Source organism: Oncorhynchus clarkii, chromosome 2 (assembly GCF_045791955.1).
Source record: "Oncorhynchus clarkii lewisi isolate Uvic-CL-2024 chromosome 2, UVic_Ocla_1.0, whole genome shotgun sequence".
Taxonomy (NCBI): domain Eukaryota; kingdom Metazoa; phylum Chordata; class Actinopteri; order Salmoniformes; family Salmonidae; genus Oncorhynchus; species Oncorhynchus clarkii.
Window position 1 is genome coordinate 93,782,398 of NC_092148.1, and position 20,643 is coordinate 93,803,040.

At 48.1% G+C, this 20,643-nt stretch overlaps 1 protein-coding gene across 1 annotated transcript in view; it reads left to right on the forward strand.

Annotated features, from left to right (window-relative positions):
• Window positions 1-20,643, forward strand: part of LOC139376500 (unconventional myosin-Vc-like) — a 53,834-nt gene that overhangs the window by 7,807 nt on the left and 25,384 nt on the right. The window contains exons 6-16 of the mRNA XM_071119150.1: window positions 1,610-1,753; window positions 1,995-2,076; window positions 2,653-2,760; window positions 4,112-4,218; window positions 7,695-7,960; window positions 11,150-11,231; window positions 11,412-11,552; window positions 13,858-13,980; window positions 14,247-14,330; window positions 18,409-18,540; window positions 18,989-19,086. Coding sequence (XP_070975251.1) covers window positions 1,610-1,753; window positions 1,995-2,076; window positions 2,653-2,760; window positions 4,112-4,218; window positions 7,695-7,960; window positions 11,150-11,231; window positions 11,412-11,552; window positions 13,858-13,980; window positions 14,247-14,330; window positions 18,409-18,540; window positions 18,989-19,086 — 1,367 coding nt within the window. The remainder of the gene's footprint in view (window positions 1-1,609; window positions 1,754-1,994; window positions 2,077-2,652; window positions 2,761-4,111; window positions 4,219-7,694; window positions 7,961-11,149; window positions 11,232-11,411; window positions 11,553-13,857; window positions 13,981-14,246; window positions 14,331-18,408; window positions 18,541-18,988; window positions 19,087-20,643) is intronic.

The following is a 20,643-nucleotide window of genomic DNA, read 5'->3' on the forward strand; positions in this document are numbered from 1 at the left end:
AAAGGCCCCACAGTGTGATCCACGTGATAATCTGTAGGTAAAGGCCCCACAGTGTGATCCACGTGATAATCTGTAGGTAAAGGCCCCACAGTGTGATACACTAATGATAATCTGTAGGTAAAGGCCCCACAGTGTGATCCACATGATAATCTGTAGGTAAAGGCCCCACAGTGTGATACACGTGATAATCTGTAGATAAAGGCCCCACAGTGTGATCCACGTGATAATCTGTAGGTAAAGGCCCCACAGTGTGATCCACGTGATAATCTGTAGGTAAAGGCCCCACAGTGTGATCCACGTGATAATCTGTAGGTAAAGGCCCCACAGTGTGATCCACGTGATAATCTGTAGGTAAAGGCCCCACAGTGTGATCCACGTGATAATCTGTAGGTGAAGGCCCCACAGTGTGATACACGTGATAATCTGTAGGTAAAGGCCCCACAGTGTGATACACGTGATAATCTGTAGGTAAAGGCCCCACAGTGTGATACACGTGATAATCTGTAGATAAAGGCCCCACAGTGTGATACACGTGATAATCTGTAGATAAAGGCCCCACAGTGTGATACACGTGATAATCTGTAGGTAAAGGCCCCACAGTGTGATACACTCATGATAATCTGTAGGTAAAGGCCCCACAGTGTGATACACTCATGATAATCTGTAGGTAAAGGCCCCACAGTGTGATCCACGTGATAATCTGTAGGTAAAGGCCCCACAGTGTGATACACGTGATAATCTGTAGGTAAAGGCCCCACAGTGTGATACACGTGATAATCTGTAGGTAAAGGCCCCACAGTGTGATCCACGTGATAATCTGTAGATAAAGGCCCCACAGTGTGATCCACGTGATAATCTGTAGATAAAGGCCCCACAGTGTGATACACGTGATAATCTGTAGGTAAAGGCCCCACAGTGTGATACACTCATGATAATCTGTAGGTAAAGGCCCCACAGTGTGATACACGTGATAATCTGTAGGTAAAGGCCCCACAGTGTGATACACGTGATAATCTGTAGGTAAAGGCCCCACAGTGTGATCCACGTGATAATCTGTAGATAAAGGCCCCACAGTGTGATACACGTGATAATCTGTAGATAAAGGCCCCACAGTGTGATACACGTGATAATCTGTAGATAAAGGCCCCACAGTGTGATACACGTGATAATCTGTAGATAAAGGCCCCACAGTGTGATACACGTGATAATCTGTAGGTAAAGGCCCCACAGTGTGATCCACGTGATAATCTGTAGGTAAAGGCCCCACAGTGTGATACACGTGATAATCTGTAGGTAAAGGCCCCACAGTGTGATACACGTGATAATCTGTAGGTAAAGGCCCCACAGTGTGATACACGTGATAATCTGTAGGTAAAGGCCCCACAGTGTGATACACGTGATAATCTGTAGGTAAAGGCCCCACAGTGTGATACACGTGATAATCTGACAGATCATGTCCAATGTGCCACGGCGTTCCAGGCACAGATTGGCCTCACCAGCCACCGTACTTCTGATACATCTTAATGATACAATCTACAATGTGTTTTGATTAAGCATCAACTATGATGGACAAACTTGTAATGCAAGTTTTTTGTGTGTGTGTGTCAAGGCTATAGGAAATGCCAAGACGACCAGGAACGACAACAGCAGTCGCTTTGGGAAGTACACGGAGATCAGCTTCGACAGGAGATATCAGATCATCGGGGCCAACATGAGGACTTATCTCCTGGAGAAATCTAGAGTGGTTTCCCAGGTCATACATCACATACTTGATTCTCATTCTCTTTATATGTGGCGTGTAAGGTAGCCTGGCTACTGTATAGTTGAGTCATGTTTACCGTTTGGAAGGCTTCAGTGAGCCACTGCTAGCCTGGTTCCAGATCTGTTTGTGTTGTCTTGCCATCTCCTTGCTTTTGCCATGACGACGACCAACACGAACAGATCTTAATCGTTGCATGACTTTTAGACAGTGACGCTCTCTCCTTTCTCTTCAGTCCGAGAGCGAGAGAAACTACCACATCTTCTACCAGATGTGTGCCTGTGCAGACCAGCCTGAGTTCAAGAGCCTGAGACTGTGTGAGTGACGGACATTTATTTCACCTGTAATTCTTCAGTTGTCTCCATTGAGATATATTTTTTTAATTTTATTTTTTATATTTAGCAAGAGAGACCTGTTAAACCCCTGGGGCTTGGTAGTTCTGCTACTGTATTAACTGTAGATGATAGATGGACGATACGGCCCCTAGAGAGAGGGGGACAATAGACACGGCCCCTAGAGAGAGGGGGACGATAGACACGGCCCCTAGAGAGAGGGGGACGATAGACACGGCCCCTAGAGAGAGGGGGACGATAGACACGGCCCCTAGAGAGAGGGGGACGATAGACACGGCCCCTAGAGAGAGGGGGACGATAGACACGGCCCCTAGAGAGAGGGGGACGATAGACACGGCCTCTGACTAGGCCATGAAAGTCATCTTCTCAATTATTTTATCTATTTATTTATTTATTTGTCTTTCACCGTTATTCAACCAGATGAGTCAGTATTTACACTGACATCCTGACAACAGATCAAATAATGTAGGCTACTGAAGTGTATGGGCTAGGTCAATAACGTGCTAATGGACGTGTGTCTGTGTGCTTGTCTCTCTCCAGTGAGGGCAGATGAGTTCAGGTACACCAGTATGGGAGGGGAGACTGCTATCGAGGGCGTGGACGATAGGAAGGACATGGAGGAGACACGCAGGACCTTCTCTCTGTTGGGTGAGAGGCATCGCTCTGTTCATCACTCTGCAGGCCGACGTCGCTCTGCAGGCCGATGTCGCTCTGTTCGTCGCTCTGCAGGCCGACGTCGCTCTGTTCATCGCTCTGTTCATCGCTCTGTTCATCGCTCTGTTCGTCGCTCTGCAGGCCGGCGTCGCTCTGTTCATCACTCTGTTCATCGCTCTGTTCGTCGCTCTGTTCGTCGCTCTGTTCGTCGCTCTGTTCGTCGCTCTGTAGGCCGACGTCGCTCTGTTCATCGCTCTGTTCATCGCTCTGTAGGCCGACGTCGCTCTGTTCATCGCTCTGTTCGTCGCTCTGCAGGCCGGCGTCGCTCTGTTCATCTCTCTGTAGGCCGACGTCGCTCTGTTCGTCGCTCTGCAGGCCGACGTCGCTCTGTTCGTCGCTCTGCAGGCCGACGTCGCTCTGTTCATCGCTCTGTTCATCGCTCTGTTCATCGCTCTGCAGGCCGACGTCGCTCTGTTCATCGCTCTGCAGGCCGACGTTGCTCTGTTCATCGCTCTGCAGGCCGGCGTCGCTCTGTTCGTCGCTCTGCAGGCCGACGTCGCTCTGTTCATCGCTCTGTTCATCGCTCTGTTCATCGCTCTGCAGGCCGACGTCGCTCTGTTCGTCGCTCTGCAGGCCGACGTCGCTCTGTTCGTCGCTCTGCAGGCCGACGTCGCTCTGTTCATCGCTCTGTTCATCGCTCTGTTCATCGCTCTGCAGGCCGACGTTGCTCTGTTCGTCGCTCTGTTCGTCGCTCTGCAGGCCGACGTCGCTCTGTTCGTCGCTCTGTTCGTCGCTCTGCAGGCCGACGTCGCTCTGTTCGTCGCTCTGCAGGCCGACGTCGCTCTGTTCGTCGCTCTGCAGGCCGACGTCGCTCTGTTCGTCGCTCTGTAGGCCGACGTCCCTCTGTAGGCCGACGTCCCTCTGTAGGTCGACTTACTGCTCAGATCAACATTTACTGTTATCAGACATTTGTTTGATGACCATGCATTTGTAGTTGGGGACCTAATATTGCAGAATATTTTGCTTGCAGGGATCGTGGTCGTTTACTTAATAAATTAAGTTGACTGAACGGATTGTAAGTGTCTCTGGATAAGAGCGGATATTAAATTACTAAAATATCAATGGATTTCTTTAACTCGCTATTCCCCTAGGTATGTCTGCAGAATGCAGTCTTATTCTCCCGTCTTATGAATGTCTTATGAGTTCCTTATGTAGGTATGTCTGCAGGATGCAGTGTTATTCCCCTGTCTTATGTATGGGTTATGAATGTGTTATGAAGTCCTTATGTAGTCGAGTCTACAGAATGCAGTGTTATTCCCCTGTCTGTCCTCTGTCCTCCCTGTAGGGTTAACCAAGGACTTCCAGGCTGATGTGTTCAAGGTGCTGGCTGGGATTCTACACCTGGGAAATGTGGAGATCAGAAACGTTGGATCAGACAGGTCATCAATTAGTGTAAGTCTAACTTACGTGTATCACGGGAAAACATTGGCTTGATATGTGTATGTGACCGAGTGGAAATCCAACCCGGTGTGAACTCACAACCCTTCATACCAGTGGTCACCAACCGGGTCGATCACCGTCGACTTCTTGATCTCCAAGGCATTTCTAGTCGATCCCAAACATTTCTGTAAAAAAAACAAAAAAAGAACGATAAATCCTTGTTTGTATTTTTTTATTGGTCTCGCGCCAGGTGGACCTGGAGAGGCTGCTCTCTCCCTCAGTCTGCTGCTCTCTCCCTCAGTCTGCTGCTCTCTCCCTCAGTCTGCTGCTCTCTCCCTCAGTCTGCTGCTCTCTCCCTCAGTCTGCTGCTCTCTCCCTCAGTCTGCTGCTCTCTCCCTCAGTCTGCTGCTCTCTCCCTCAGTCTGCTGCTCTCTCCCTCAGTCTGCTGCTCTCTCCCTCAGTCTGCTGCTCTCTCCCTCAGTCTGCTGCTCTCTCCCTCAGTCTGCTGCTCTCTCCCTCAGTCTGCTGCTCTCTCCCTCAGTCTGCTGCTCTCTCCCTCAGTCTGCTGCTCTCTCCCTCAGTCTGCTGCTCTCTCCCTCAGTCTGCTGCTCTCTCCCTCAGTCTGCTGCTCTCTCCCTCAGTCTGCTGCTCTCTCCCTCAGTCTGCTGCTCTCTCCCTCAGTCTGCTGCTCTCTCCCTCAGTCTGCTGCTCTCTCCCTCAGTCTGCTGCTCTCTCCCTCAGTCTGCTGCTCTCTCCCTCAGTCTGCTGCTCTCTCCCTCAGTCTGCTGCTCTCTCCCTCAGTCTGCTGCTCTCTCCCTCAGTCTGCTGCTCTCTCCCTCAGTCTGCTGCTCCCCCTCAGTCTGCTGCTCTCTCCCTCAGTCTGCTGCTCTCTCCCTCAGTCTGCTGTCTCTCCCTCAGTCTGCTGCTCTCTCCCTCAGACTGCTGCTCTCTCCCTCAGTCTGCTGCTCTCTCCCTCAGTCTGCTGCTCTCTCCCTCAGTCTGCTGCTCTCTCCCTCAGTCTGGTCCCCCTCAGTCTGCTGCTCTCTCCCTCAGTCTGCTGCTCTCTCCCTCACGCTGCTCTCTCCCTCAGTCTGCTGCTCTCTCCCTCAGTCTGCTGAGACGGTCTCTCCCTCAGTCTGCTGCTCTCTCCCTCAGACGGTCTGCTGCTCTGACCCTCAGTCTGCTGCTCTCTCCCTCAGTCTGCTGCTCTCTCCCTCAGTCTGCTGCTCTCTCCCTCAGTCTGCTGCTCTCTCCCTCAGTCTGCTGCTCTGACCCTCAGTCTGCTGCTCTGACCCTCAGGCTGCCCTCAGTCTGCTGCTCTGACCCTCAGTCTGCTGCTCTCTCCCTCAGTCTGCTGTCCCTCAGTCTGCTGAGACGGTCCCTCAGTCTGCTGCTCTCTCCCTCAGTCTGCTGAGACGGTCCCTCAGTCTGCTGAGACGGTCCCTCAGTCTGCTGCTCTGACCCTCAGTCTGCTGAGACGGTCCCTCAGTCTGCTGAGACGGTCCCTCAGTCTGCTGCTCTCTCCCTCAGTCTGCTGAGACGGTCCCTCAGTCTGCTGCTCTGACCCTCAGTCTGCTGCTCTGACCCTCAGTCTGCTGCTCTGACCCTCAGTCTGCTGCTCTCTCCCTCAGTCTGCTGCTCTCTCCCTCAGTCTGCTGCTCTGACCCTCAGTCTGCTGCTCTCTCCCTCAGTCTGCTGCGCTCTCCCTCAGTCTGCTGCTCTCCCTCAGTCTGCTGCTCTCTCCCTCAGTCTGCTGCTCTCTCCCTCAGTCTGCTGCTCTCTCCCTCAGTCTGCTGCTCTCTCCCTCAGTCTGCTGCTCTCTCCCTCAGTCTGCTGCTCTCTCCCTCAGTCTGCTGCTCTCTCCCTCAGTCTGCTGCTCTCTCCCTCAGTCTGCTGCTCTGACCCTCAGTCTGCTGCTCTCTCCCTCAGTCTGCTGCTCTCTCCCTCAGTCTGCTGCTCTCTCCCTCAGTCTGCTGCTCTCTCCCTCAGTCTGCTGCTCTCTCCCTCAGTCTGCTGCTCTGACCCTCAGTCTGCTGCTCTGACCCTCAGTCTGCTGCTCTCTCCCTCAGTCTGCTGCTCTCTCCCTCTGCTGAGACGGACCCTCAGATACAGGCACCATCAGCCCAGTAAAATAAAAAGCTAATTATTTTAAATGCATGCTCACTCAGATGTGCCTCACAAGTAATACAACAACGGATCTATTACCGGTGTGATCCTATAGCCTACCTCAACATTTAGAAATATAATTGGGGAAAAATGTCCCAAACAACAATGCATTGTCAGGTAAATTCAAGCAAAGCCAGTATGTGGTGTTAATGTATTGGGCCTATAGCTTACTGCACAAACCTCATTGCTACAGAACTGTTTTTAATTGGTTAATGTTTCATAGGCTTACATTTACAAGTCATGTTAATAAACAAAATCAGAGACACTCCCCTCCCTCCCTTCCCTCTCCCTCCCCCCTCTCCATCTCTCCCCTCCCTCCCTTCCCTCTCCATCTCTCCTCTCCATCTCTCCCCTCCCGCCCTTCCCTCTCCCTCCCCCCTCTCCATCTCTCCCCTCCCTCCCTTCCCTCTCCATCTCTCCTCTCCATCTCTCCCCTCCCTCCCTTCCCTCTCCCTCCCCCCTCTCCCTCCCTCCCTCCCTCCCTCCCTTCCCTCTCCCTCCCTCCCTCTCCATCTCTCCCCTCCCTCTCCATCTCTCCCCTCCCTCCCTTCCCTCTCCCTCCCTTCCCTCTCCCTCCCTCCCTCTCCATCTCTCCCTTCCCTCCCTCTCCATCTCTCCCTTCCCTCCCCTCCCTCTCCTGCCCTCCCTCCCTCCCTCTCCTGCCCTCCCTCCCTCCCTCTCCATCTCTCCCTTCCCTCCCTCTCCATCTCTCCCTTCCCTCCCTCTCCATCTCTCCCTCCCCTCCCTCTCCATCTCTCCCTCCCCTCCCTCTCCATCTCTCCCTCCCTCCCTTTCCTGCCCTCCCTCCCTTTCCTGCCCTCCCTCCCTTTCCTGCCCTCCCTCCCTTTCCTGCCCTCCCTCCCTTTCCTGCCCTCCCTCCCTTTCCTGCCCTCCCTCCCTTTCCTGCCCTCCCTCCCTTTCCTGCCCTTCCTTCCCTCTCCATCCCTCCCTTCCCTCTCCATCCCTCCCTTCCCTCTCCCTCCCTCCATCTCCACCTTCCCCCTCCCTCCATCTCCACCTTCCCTCTCCCTCCCTCCCTCCCTCCCTCTCCCCCCTCCCTCCCTCCCCCCCCTCCCTCCCTCCCCTCCCCCTCCCTCCCTCCCCCTCCCTCCCCTTCCCTCCCCTCCCCTTCCCTCCCTCCCCTTCCCTTCCCTCCCTTCCCTTCCCTCCCTCCCCTTCCCTCCCTCCCCTCTCCCTCTCCTTCCCTCCCCTCTCCCTCCCCTCTCCCTCCCTCCCCTTTTCCTCCCTTCCCTCTCCCTCCCTTCCCTCTCCCTCCCTTCCCCCTCCCTCCCTCCCTCCCTCCTCTCCATCCCTCCCTCCAGTCCAGTGATCCCCACATAGCAGCCTTTTGCGACCTTCTCGGGGTCAGTCCTGACGGTGTTACCCGTTGGCTGTGCCACCGCCGCTTCGTCATGGTGACAGAGACGGTGGTGAAGCCGGTAACCAGCAAGCGGGCGGTGAACGCCAGAGACGCCCTCGCCAAGCAGATCTACGCCCACCTGTTCGACTGCGTCATCCAGAAGATCAACGCAGCGCTGCAGGTCCCGGGGAAACAGCACTCCTTCATAGGTGTCCTGGATATCTATGGGTAATGTGTGAATACGTTACAACGGAGTCGTTTTAGCAGACGCTTTTATTCACAACGATATTTTAAGTACATTCGACTAAAGTGAGATCAATCGACCACGTGCAAATTTCACGATCGTTTTAAAACCTTCTTCGAAAATACGTTGGTGTCGGTTATATTAACTGTAGGATAGTTGTACTGTATATTAACTGTAGGATAGTTGTACTGCATAGTGTACTATATATTAACTGTAGGATAGTTGTACTGCATAGTGTACTATATATTAACTGTAGGATAGTTGTACTGTATATTAACAGTAGGATAGTTGTACTGTATATTAAATGTAGGATAGTTGTACTGTATATTAAATGTAGGATAGTTGTACTGTATATTAAATGTAGGATAGTTGTACTGTATATTAACAGTAGGATAGTTGTACTATACAGTGCCTTGCGAAAGTATTCGGCCCCCTTGAACTTTGCGACCTTTTGCCACATTTCAGGCTTCAAACATAAAGATATAAAACTGTATTTTTTTGTGAAGAATCAACAACAAGTGGGACACAATCATGAAGTGGAACGACATTTATTGGATATTTCAAACTCTTTTAACAAATCAAAAACTGAAAAATTGGGCGTGCAAAATTATTCAGCCCCTTTACTTTCAGTGCAGCAAACTCTCGAGAAGTTCAGTGAGGTTCTCTGAATGATCCAATGTTGACCTAAATGACTAATGGTGATAAATACAATCCACCTGTGTGTAATCAAGTCTCCGTATAAATGCACCTGCACTGTGATAGTCTCAGAGGTCCGTTAAAAGCGCAGAGAGCGTCATGAAGAACAAGGAACACACCAGGCAGGTCCGAGATACTGTTGTGAAGAAGTTTAAAGCTGGATTTGGATACAAAAAGATTTCCCAAGCTTTAAACATCCCAAGGAGCACTGTGCAAGCGATAATATTGAAATGGAAGGAGTATCAGACCACTGCAAATCTACCAAGACCTGGCCGTCCCTCTAAACTTTCAGCTCATACAAGGAGAAGACTGATCAGAGATGCAGCCAAGAGGCCCATGATCACTCTGGATGAACTGCAGAGATCTACAGCTGAGGTGGGAGACTCTGTCCATAGGACAACAATCAGTCGTATATTGCACAAATCTGGCCTTTATGGAAGAGTGGCAAGAAGAACGCCATTTCTTAAAGATATCCATAAAAAGTGTTGTTAAAAGTTTGCCACAAGCCACCTGGGAGACACACCAAACATGTGGAAGAAGGTGCTCTGGTCAGATGAAACCAAAATTGAACTTTTTGGCAACAATGCAAAACGTTATGTTTGGCGTAAAAGCAACACAGCTCATCACACTGAACACACCATCCCCAATGTCAAACATGGTGGTGGCAGCATCATGGTTTGGGCCTGCTTTTCTTCAGCAGGGACAGGGAAGATGGTTAAAATTGATGGGAAGATGGATGGAGCCAAATACAGGACCATTCTGGAAGAAAACCTGATGGAGTCTGCAAAAGACCTGAGACTGGGACGGAGATTTGTCTTCCAACAAGACAATGATCCAAAACATAAAGCAAAATCTACAATGGAATGGTTCAAAAATAAACATATCCAGGTGTTAGAATGGCCAAGTCAAAGTCCAGACCTGAATCCAATTGAGAATCTGTGGAAAGAACTGAAAACTGCTGTTCACAAATGCTCTCCATCCAACCTCACTGAGCTTGAGCTGTTTTGAAAGGAGGAATGGGAAAAAAATGTCAGTCTCTCGATGTGCAAAACTGATAGAGACATACCCCAAGCGACTTACAGTTGTAATCGCAGCAAAAGGTGGCGCTACAAAGTATTAACTTAAGGGGGCTGAATAATTTTGCACGCCCAATTTTTCAGTTTTTGATTTGTTAAAAAAGTTTGAAATATCCAATAAATGTCGTTCCACTTCATGATTGTGTCCCACTTGTTGTTGATTCTTCACAAAAAAATACAGTTTTCTATCTTTGTTTGAAGCCTGAAATGTGGCAAAAGGTCGCAAAGTTCAAGGGGGCCGAATACTTTCGCAAGGCACTGTATATTAAATGTAGGATAGTTGTACTATATATTAAATGTAGGATAGTTGTACTGCATAGTGTACTATATATTACATGTAGGATAGTTGTACTATCTATTAAATCTAGGATAGTTGTACTATATATTAAATGTAGGATAGTTGTACTATATATTAAATGTAGGATAGTTGTACTATATATTAAATCTAGGATAGTTGTACTATATATTAACTGTAGAATAGTTGTACTATATATTAAATGTAGGATAGTTGTACTGCATAGTGTACTATATATTAAATGTAGGATAGTTGTACTGCATAGTGTACTATATATTAAATGTAGGATAGTTGTACTGCAAAGTGTACTGTATATAAACTGTAGGATAGTTGTACTATATATTAACAGTAGGATAGTTGTACCGTATATTAACTGTAGGATAGTTGTACTGCAAAGTGTACTGTATATAAACTGTAGGATAGTTGTACTATATATTAACTGTAGGATAGTTGTACTGCATAGTATACTGTATATAAACTGTAGGATAGTTGTACTGCATAGTATACTGTATATAAACTGTAGGATAGTTGTACTGCATAGTGTACTGTAGGTTAGTTGTACTGCATAGTGTACTGTAGGATAGTTGTACTGCATAGTGTACTGTAGGATAGTTGTACTGCATAGTGTACTGTAGGATCGTTGTACTGCATAGTGTACTGTAGGATAGTTGTACTGTAGAATAGTTGTACTGCATAGTGTACTGTAGGATAGTTGTACTGCATAGTGTACTGTAGGATAGTTGTACTGCATAGTGTACTGTATATTAACAGTAGGATAGTTGTACTGCATAGTGTACTGTAGGATAGTTGTACTGCATAGTGTACTGTAGGATAGTTGTACTGCATAGTGTACTGTAGGATAGTTGTACTGCATAGTGTACTGTAGGATAGTTGTACTGCATAGTGTACTGTAGGATAGTTGTACTGTAGAATAGTTGTACTGCATAGTGTACTGTAGGTTAGTTGTACTGCATAGTGTACTGTAGGATAGTTGTACTGCATAGTGTACTGTATATTAACAGTACGATAGTTGTACTGCATAGTGGATACATCATCATATGTTATTTTCACTCCATTTTGGCACCTATTTCCTCTTTTTTTTCCAGCTTTGAAACTTTTGACATCAACAGTTTTGAACAGTTTTGCATCAACTACGCCAACGAGAAACTGCAACAACAGTTCAACTTGGTATGTATTCGCTAGTGACACAGACTCCAGTAGCTACAGCCACTCGAGATGTGGCATTGGGTTCTGGGATTACGAAGTCTGCAATGTCTCTTATTCGCAATTGTGGTGAAAGCAATACACTTGTTTCACTGAAAGGTTGTAACAACTAAGATATATATTTTCTGCTGTTTCCTATATCAGCATGTGTTCAAGCTGGAGCAGGAGGAGTACATGAAGGAGGATATTCCCTGGACTCTGATAGACTTCTATGACAATCAGCCGGTCATTGACCTGATTGAAGCTAAGATGGGCATTCTGGACCTTCTAGATGAAGAATGTCTGGTGAGACCAATTTATGTATTTAACAAGGATGTGTATAGTTTTTTTTGTTGTATGACAGGACAGTGTGAAATATAAAATGGATAATTAACTTGGGGCTCTATGCGTTGTCTGGAAAATAAGGAACGACGTGGAAGGTGCGTTTCCTATCGACGCGCTTAGTGGAGTAGGAAAAACTGACCTTCCACAGAGTGGCATTATTTTCCCACAGAACGAATAGAGCCCCGAGTTGATTATCCCTTTTTATACCATGGCTATAATTTAACACATTTACCTCTAGAAGTGTGTTAATTTGCAGATAGAAAATGTGTTCAACAGCCACTGAAGTAGCTAGCATGTTAACTAGATAGCTACAGTAGTTGCCGTGGTAACCAAACAGACTTGCTATAGCTCAGCTAACCAAACCATCAGGTCCTAGCTTACCGTTATAAAAAAAATCTAAGTCGACAAAAAATGTTTTCAGTTGGACTTTTACTTTCAAAAGCAGCTCAAACATAGGACATGTGAGAATGAACTAAAGCCATTTAATTCTACCTTGTGTATATGACAAATTTGAGTTGTCATATACACGTGTTAAGCAGATGTTATTGTGGGTATAGCAAAATGCTTGTGTTTCTAGCTCCAACAGTGCAGTAATATCTAACAAGTAATATCAAACAATGCACACAATCTAAAGTAAAGGAATGGAATTAAGAATATATAAATATTTGGATGAGTAATGTCAGAGCGGCATAGACTAAGATACAGTAGAATAGAATACAGTATATACATATGAGATGAGTAAAGCAGTATGGAAACATTATTAAAGTGACTAGTGATACATTTATTAAAGTGGCCAGTGATTTCAAGTCCATGTATATTGGGCAGCAGCCTCTAATGTGCTAGTGATGGCTGTTTAACAATCTGATGGCCTTGAGATAGAAGCTGTTTTTCAGTCTCTCGGTCCCAGCTATGATGCACCTGTACTGACCTCGCCTTCTGGATGATAGCGGGGTGAACAGGCAGTGGCTCAGGGTGGTTGTTGTCCTTGATGATCTTTATGGCCTTCCTGTGACATCGGATGATGTAGGTGTCCTGGAGGGCAGGTAGTTTGCCCCCGGTGATGTGTTGTGCACCACCCTCTGGAGAACCCTGCGGTTGCGGGCGGTGTAGTTGCCGTACCAGGCGGTGATACAGCCCAACAGGATCTTCTCGATTTGTAAACGTTTGGCCTCCTGGGGGCAGCCCGTCAGGAAGTCCAGGACCCAGTTGCACAGGGCGGGGTTCAGACCCAGGGCCTCGAGCTTAATGATGAGCTGGGAGGGTACTATGGTGTTGAATGCTGAGCTATAGTCAATCAACAGCATTCTTACATAGGTATTCCTCTTGTCCAGATGGGATAGGGCAGTGCGATGTCGATTGTATAGTCTGTGGATCTATTGGGGCAGTAAGCAAATTGGAGTGAGTCTAGGGTGTCAGGTAGGGTGGAGGTGATATGATCCTTGACTAGTCTCTCAAAGCACTTCATGATGACAGAAGTGAGTGCTACGGGGCGATAGTCATTTAGTTATTTGATACAGGAACAGTGGTGGCCATCTTGAAGCATGTGGGGACAGCAGACTGGGATAGGGAGAGAGTGAATATGTCCGTAAACACGCCAGCCAGCTGGTCTGCGCATGCTCTGAGGACGTGGCTGGGGATGCCGTCTGGGCCAGCCTTGCGAGGGTTAACATATTTAAATGTCTTACTCACATCGGCCACAGTCCTTGGGAGCGGACCGCGTCGGTGGCACTGTGTTATCCTCAAAGCGGGTGAAGAAGGTGTTTAGTTTGTCCGGAAGCAAGACGTCGATGTCCTCGACATGGCTGGTTTTCCCTTTGTAGTCCGTGATTGTCTGTAGACCCTGCCACATACGTCTAGTGTCTGAGCCGTTGAACTGCGACTCCACTTTGTCTCTGTACCGACATTTTGTCTGTTTGATTGCCTTGCGGAGGGAATAACTACACTGTTTGTATTCAACCATATTCCCAGTCACCATGCCGTGGTTAAATGCGCTGGTTCGCGCTTTCAGTTTTGAAATTATGCACGCTCTAGAATGCAATTCAAGCCAATCAGAAACAAGTATTCAACAATGCCATGGTATAATTAAGCAATAAAGAGTGAGGCGGTGTGGTATATGGCCAATATACCACAGCTAAGGGATGTTCTTATGCACGACGTAATGTGGAGTGCCTGGATACAGCCCTTACCTGTGGTTTATTGGCCGTAAACCACAAACCCCTGAGGTGCCTTATTGCTATTTGCTTATTCTCTCTCTCTCTCTCTCCAGTTCCCCCAGGGTACAGATCAGAACTGGCTTCAGAAGCTGTATAACTACCTGGCTGACAACCCTCTGTTTGAGAAGCCCAGGATGTCTAACGAAGCCTTCATCATCCAACACTTTGCTGACAAGGTACAGTCACACTCCATGTCCCTTTTATATTACAGTGGAACTTAGCAGGGTTGGACTGAATTCCATTTCAACTCAGTCATTTCAGGAAGCAATTGGAATGTCAGTTTACTTCCTGAAGTGACTACATTTCAATGGAATTCACCTCTGCTCATTTTACATCCAATGTATTCTTAAATTATGTATTATTTATTATTATTTTTTGTTCACCAATTACATACCTCAAATCTGTGGCTTTTGCTTTGAAAATCTGTGTTGTGCCAATACAGGTAGAATATCAGTGCTGGGGCTTTCTAGAGAAGAACAGAGACACTCTGTATGAAGAGCTGATAGACACCATGAGAACCAGTAAGGTATGGACTGACCTCTCCTTCTCAGTGTGTTTCTCAACATGCTGATAGACACCATGAGAACCAGTAAGGTATGGACTGACCTCTCCTTCTCGGTGTGTTTCTCAACATGCTGATAGACACCATGAGAACCAGTAAGGTATGGACTGACCTCTCCTTCTCAGTGTGTTTCTCAACATGCTGATAGACACCATGAGAACCAGTAAGGTATGGACTGACCTCTCCTTCTCAGTGTGTTTCTCAACATGCTGATAGACACCATGAGAACCAGTAAGGTATGGACTGACCTCTCCCTCTCAGTGTGTTTCTCAACATGCTGATAGACACCATGAGAACCAGTAAGGTATGGACTGACCTCTCCCTCTCAGTGTGTTTCTCAACATGCTGATAGACACCATGAGAACCAGTAAGGTATGGACTGACCTCTCCTTCTCGGTGTGTTTCTCAACATGCTGATAGACACCATGAGAACCAGTAAGGTATGGACTGACCTCTCCTTCTCAGTGTGTTTCTCAACATGCTGATAGACACCATGAGAACCAGTAAGGTATGGACTGACCTCTCCTTCTCGGTGTGTTTCTCAACATGCTGATAGACACCATGAGAACCAGTAAGGTATGGACTGACCTCTCCTTCTCAGTGTGCTTCTCAACATGCTGATAGACACCATGAGAACCAGTAAGGTATGGACTGACCTCTCCTTCTCGGTGTGTTTCTCAACATGCTGATAGACACCATGAGAACCAGTAAGGTATGGACTGACCTCTCCTTCTCAGTGTGCTTCTCAACATGCTGATAGACACCATGAGAACCAGTAAGGTATGGACTGACCTCTCCTTCTCAGTGTGTTTCTCAACATGCTGATAGACACTATGAGAACCAGTAAGGTATGGACTGACCTCTCCTTCTCAGTGTGCTTCTCAACATGCTGATAGACACCATGAGAACCAGTAAGGTATGGACTGACCTCTCCTTCTCGGTGTGTTTCTCAACATGCTTATTACATTTTTTATTAGTATTTATTTAACCTTTATTTTGATAGGGAAGACTTATTTAGACCTAAGTCTCTTTTCCAAATGGGTCCTGTATAATACAATATAAAATGCACATTAAACACACACAAAAAACTATATATATATATATATATACACACACACTGCTCAAAAAAATAAAGGGAACACTTAAACAACACAATGTAACTCCAAGTCAATCACACTTCTGTGAAATCAAACTGTCCACTTAGGAAGCAACACTGATTGACGATAAATTTCGCATGCTGTTGTGCAAATGGAATAGACAACAGGTGGAAATTATAGGCAATTAGCAAGACACCCCCAATAAAGGAGTGGTTCTGCAGGTGGTGACCACAGACCACTTCTCAGTTCCTATGCTTCCTGGCTGATGTTTTGGTCACTTTTGAATGCTGGCGGTGCTTTCACTCTAGTGGTAGCGTGAGACGGAGTCTACAACCCTGTGTGGCTCAGGTAGTGCAGCTCATCCAGGATGGCACATCAATGCGAGCTGTGGCAAGAAGGTTTTGCTGTGTCTGTCAGCGTAGTGTCCAGAGCATTGAGGCGCTACCAGGAGACAGGCCAGTACATCAGGAGATGTGGAGAAGGCCGTAGGAGGGCAACAACCCAGCAGCAGGACCGCTACCTCCACCTTTGTGCAAGGAGGAGCAGGAGGAGCACTGCCAGAGCCCTGCAAAATGGCCTCCAGCAGGCCACAAATGTGCATGTGTCTGCTCAAACGGTCAGAAACAGACTCCATGAGGGTGGTATGAGGGCCTGACGTCCACAGGTGGGGGTTGTGCTTACAGCCCAACACGGTGCAGGACGTTTGGCATTTGCTAGAGAACACCAAGATTGGCAAATTCGCCACTGGCGCCCTGTGCTCTTCACAGATGAAAGCAGGTTCACACTGAGCACATGTGACAGACGTGACAGAGTCTGGAGACGCGAGAACGTTCTGCTGCCTGCAACATCCTCCAGCATGACCGGTTTGGCGGTGGGTCAGTCATGGTGTGGGGTGGCATTTCTTTGGGGGGCCACACCTCCATGTGCTCACCAGAGGTAGCCTGACTGCCATTAGGTACCGAGATGAGATCCTCAGACCCCTTGTGAGACCATATGCTGGTGCGGTTGGCCCTGGGTTCCTCCTAATGCAAGACAATGCTAGACCTCATGTGGCTGGAGTGTGTCAGCAGTTCCTGCAAGAGGAAGGCATTGATGCTATGGACTGGCCCGCCCGTTCCCCAGACCTGAATCCAATTTGGCACATCTGGGATATCATGTCTCGCTCCATCCACCAACATTTGAAAACCGAGGGGGTATTCAAGTTTATGGAATTCACATTTGAACTAATAGCACTGGGTGAGCAAAGACCACAGTGGGCTTCTATTTTGAGCTAACAATAGCAGATCTAAGAGTGCAGTTGAAATTAATGGTTTCAAGATTACAACTGACAACACCCCCTGGCAGTACAGACAACCGTACGATGATGACGCTTAGAGAGGATGGGAGGTATTACCTGAGTCAAGATCTTAACGCAACCTGTAAATATGAAGAGGGTCCAGGCTCCTAGATGGTCTGGGTGGTGTCATGGTCCAGGCTCCTAGATGGTCCGGGTCCAGGCTCCTAGATGGTCCGGGTGGTGTCATGGTCCAGGCTCCTAGATGGTCTGGGTGGTGTCATGGTCCAGGCTCCTAGATGGTCTGGGTGGTGTCATGGTCCAGGCTCCTAGATGGTCTGGGTGGTGTCATGGTCCAGGCTCCTAGATGGTCTGGGTGGTGTCATGGTCCAGGCTCCTAGATGGTCTGGGTGGTGTCATGGTCCAGGCTCCTAGATGGTCTTGGTGGTGTCATGGTCCAGGCTCCTAGATGGTCTGGGTGGTGTCATGGTCCAGGCTCCTAGATGGTCATGGTCCAGGCTCCTAGATGGTCCGGGTCCAGGCTCCTAGATGGTCCGGGTCCAGGCTCCTAGATGGTCCGGGTCCAGGCTCCTAGATGGTCATGGTACAGGCTCCTAGATGGTCTGGGTGGTGTCATGGTCCAGGCTCCTAGATGGTCCGGGTCCAGGCTCCTAGATGGTCCGGGTCCAGGCTCCTAGATGGTCATGGTCCAGGCTCCTAGATGGTCTGGGTGGTGTCATGGTCCAGGCTCCTAGATGGTCATGGTCCAGGCTCCTAGATGGTCCGGGTCCAGGCTCCTAGATGGTCCGGGTCCAGGCTCCTAGATGGTCATGGTACAGGCTCCTAGATGGTCATGGTCCAGGCTCCTAGATGGTCTGGGTGGTGTCATGGTCCAGGCTCCTAGATGGTCATGGTCCAGGCTCCTAGATGGTCCGGGTCCAGGCTCCTAGATGGTCCGGGTCCAGGCTCCTAGATGGTCATGGTACAGGCTCCTAGATGGTCATGGTCCAGGCTCCTAGATGGTCTTTTGTTTATAAAAAGTCTCAATTGTCTAAAGTCATGCCAACCGCGTGGCAGTAGTATTTAAGCCAGATATGAAGTGTTATTAAGAGTTGAAATGTTTCACAGCTGCGACTCAGCATGGCACCAGATATAATTGAAGGCTTTTCATAGCCTTTTAGGGGTGTTGGATCAGCTCCATAAAACCCGGTTTCATTAGTTCTGATTTACTCTTTTTTTTTTTTGGATGTAATTTGGTGTCACGTGCACTACGACCGCAGCAGCCGTCCTCATTGGCTGAAATCCTGTGATATCCTTCACCGTAGTACAGGGTCTTAGCTCCAGGAACCAAGATGTGCCCATTTCATGTCTATTTCATGTTTACTTAAAATAAAGTTGCACACTCTACATACTAGTCTTATTACATGTTTTAAACATATCTTGTCGTCACTCGCTCTGAGACCTTGGAAGTAGTTGTTCCCCCTTTGCTCTGCAAGGGCCGAGGCTTTTGTGGAGCGATGGGTAACGATGCTTCGTGGGTGGCTGCTGTTGATTTGTGTGCAGAGGGTCCCTGGTTCGAGCCCAGGTATGGGCGAGGAGAGGGACGGAAGCTAAACTGTTACACATACTGGACTGTTATGTATGACTCATTCTATTCCCTGACACCTATCAGTTTCCTCTCCTGGCCAACTTCTTCCTGGAGGAGGAGCCAGGCGGAGTGGGCAGTAAAGGCATTAAAGTGAGGCCTGCCCGACCGGGGGTGAAGCCAACCAATAAGAATCTCAGGACCACCGTGGGTGAGAAGGTAGGTGACCAATCATGTTTACATCGCTTAGAAAATAAACCAATAAACACAAATATAATTACGATACTTATCATTAAAACAACATATTGTACAGACTATTTTTTTTTTTTAATTGTCAAATGAAAGTCATTCAGCCGACCACCTTTTTTGCGATTGGTATGTGTAATAGAGCTTGCACCGTGTGTGACAAGTCTGTCTGTATCCTCTCTATGTATGGGGCGGCAAGGTAGCCTAGGTATGTGAGCGTTGGACTAGTAACCGGAAGGTTGCGAGTTCAAACCCCCGAGCTGACAAGGTACAAATCTGTCGTTCTGCCCCTGAACAGGCAGTTAACCCACTGTTCCTAGGCCGTCATTGAAAATAAGAATTTGTTCTTAACTGACTTGACTAGTTAAAATAAAGGTAAAATATAAAATAAATAAAAATGTGACACTGTGTTTCCTTTCAGTTCCGCAGTTCTCTGTACCTGCTGATGGAGACGCTGAACGCCACCACTCCTCACTACGTACGCTGCATCAAGCCCAACGAGGAAAAGATGCCATTCGAGTAAGTAGGCCCGAGCACGGTACCTACTTGATACTCTACGTCCGTCGGGATGAGGTCATTAAAAACCCGAAAACGATCTTCTGCTACTGTAGTCTGTGTTGTCACTGTGCCCTGTCCCATGAGAGATCAGTCTCTTACGAGCTCTGGACTGTATTTGTAGTTTAATATTGCATGATGTGTAAAATGGGGCTTGAAATCTGTGGCAAGACTCCCGTACTTCGGTCTCTTCAAAGGGTTCCTTCTGAAGTCTTTGTGTGTTGGGGGTGTTTCTCAATACGTCATCTTGATATCCCAGAGTGTGTCTCGGGGGGGTGTTTCTCAATACGTCTTCTTGATATCCCGGAGTGTGTCTCGGGGGGTGTTTCTCAATACGTCATCTTGATATCCCGGAGTGTGTCTCGGGGGGGTGTTTCTCAATACGTCTTCTTGATATCCCAGAGTGTGTCTCGGGGGGTGTTTCTCAATACGTCATCTTGATATCCCAGAGTGTGTCTCGGGGGGTGTTTCTCAATATGTCATCTTGATATCCCGGAGTGTGTCTTGGGGGTGTTTCTCAATATGTCATCTTGATATCCCGGAGTGTGTCTCGGGGGGGTGTTTCTCAATACGTCTTCTTGATATCCCAGAGTGTGTCTCGGGGGGTGTTTCTCAATACGTCATCTTGATATCCCAGAGTGTGTCTCGGGGGGGTGTTTCTCAATACGTCATCTTGATATCCCGGAGTGTGTCTCGGGGGGGTGTTTCTCATACGTCTTCTTGATATCCCAGAGTGTGTCTCGGGGGGTGTTTCTCAATACGTCATCTTGATATCCCAGAGTGTGTCTCGGGGGGGTGTTTCTCAATATGTCATCTTGATATCCCGGAGTGTGTCTTGGGGGTGTTTCTCAATATGTCATCTTGATATCCCGGAGTGTGTCTCGGGGGGGTGTTTCTCAATACGTCTTCTTGATATCCCAGAGTGTGTCTCGGGGGGTGTTTCTCAATACGTCATCTTGATATCCCAGAGTGTGTCTCGGGGGGGTGTTTCTCAATACGTCATCTTGATATCCCGGAGTGTGTCTCGGGGGGTGTTTCTCAATACGTCATCTTGATATCCCGGAGTGTGTCTCGGGGGGTGTTTCTCAATACGTCTTCTTGATATCCCAGAGTGTGTCTCGGGGGGTGTTTCTCAATACGTCATCTTGATATCCCAGAGTGTGTCTCGGGGGGGTGTTTCTCAATACGTCATCTTGATATCCCGGAGTGTGTCTCGGGGGGTGTTTCTCAATACGTCATCTTGATATCCCGGAGTGTGTCTCGGGGGGTGTTTCTCAATACGTCATCTTGATATCCCGGAGTGTGTCTCGGGGGGTGTTTCTCAATATGTCATCTTGATATCCCGGAGTGTGTCTTGGGGGTGTTTCTCAATATGTCATCTTGATATCCCGGAGTGTGTCTCGGGGGTGTTTCTCAATACGTCATCTTGATATCCCAGAGTGTGTCTCGGGGGGTGTTTCTCAATACGTCATCTTGATATCCCGGAGTGTGTCTCGGGGGGTGTTTCTCAATACGTCATCT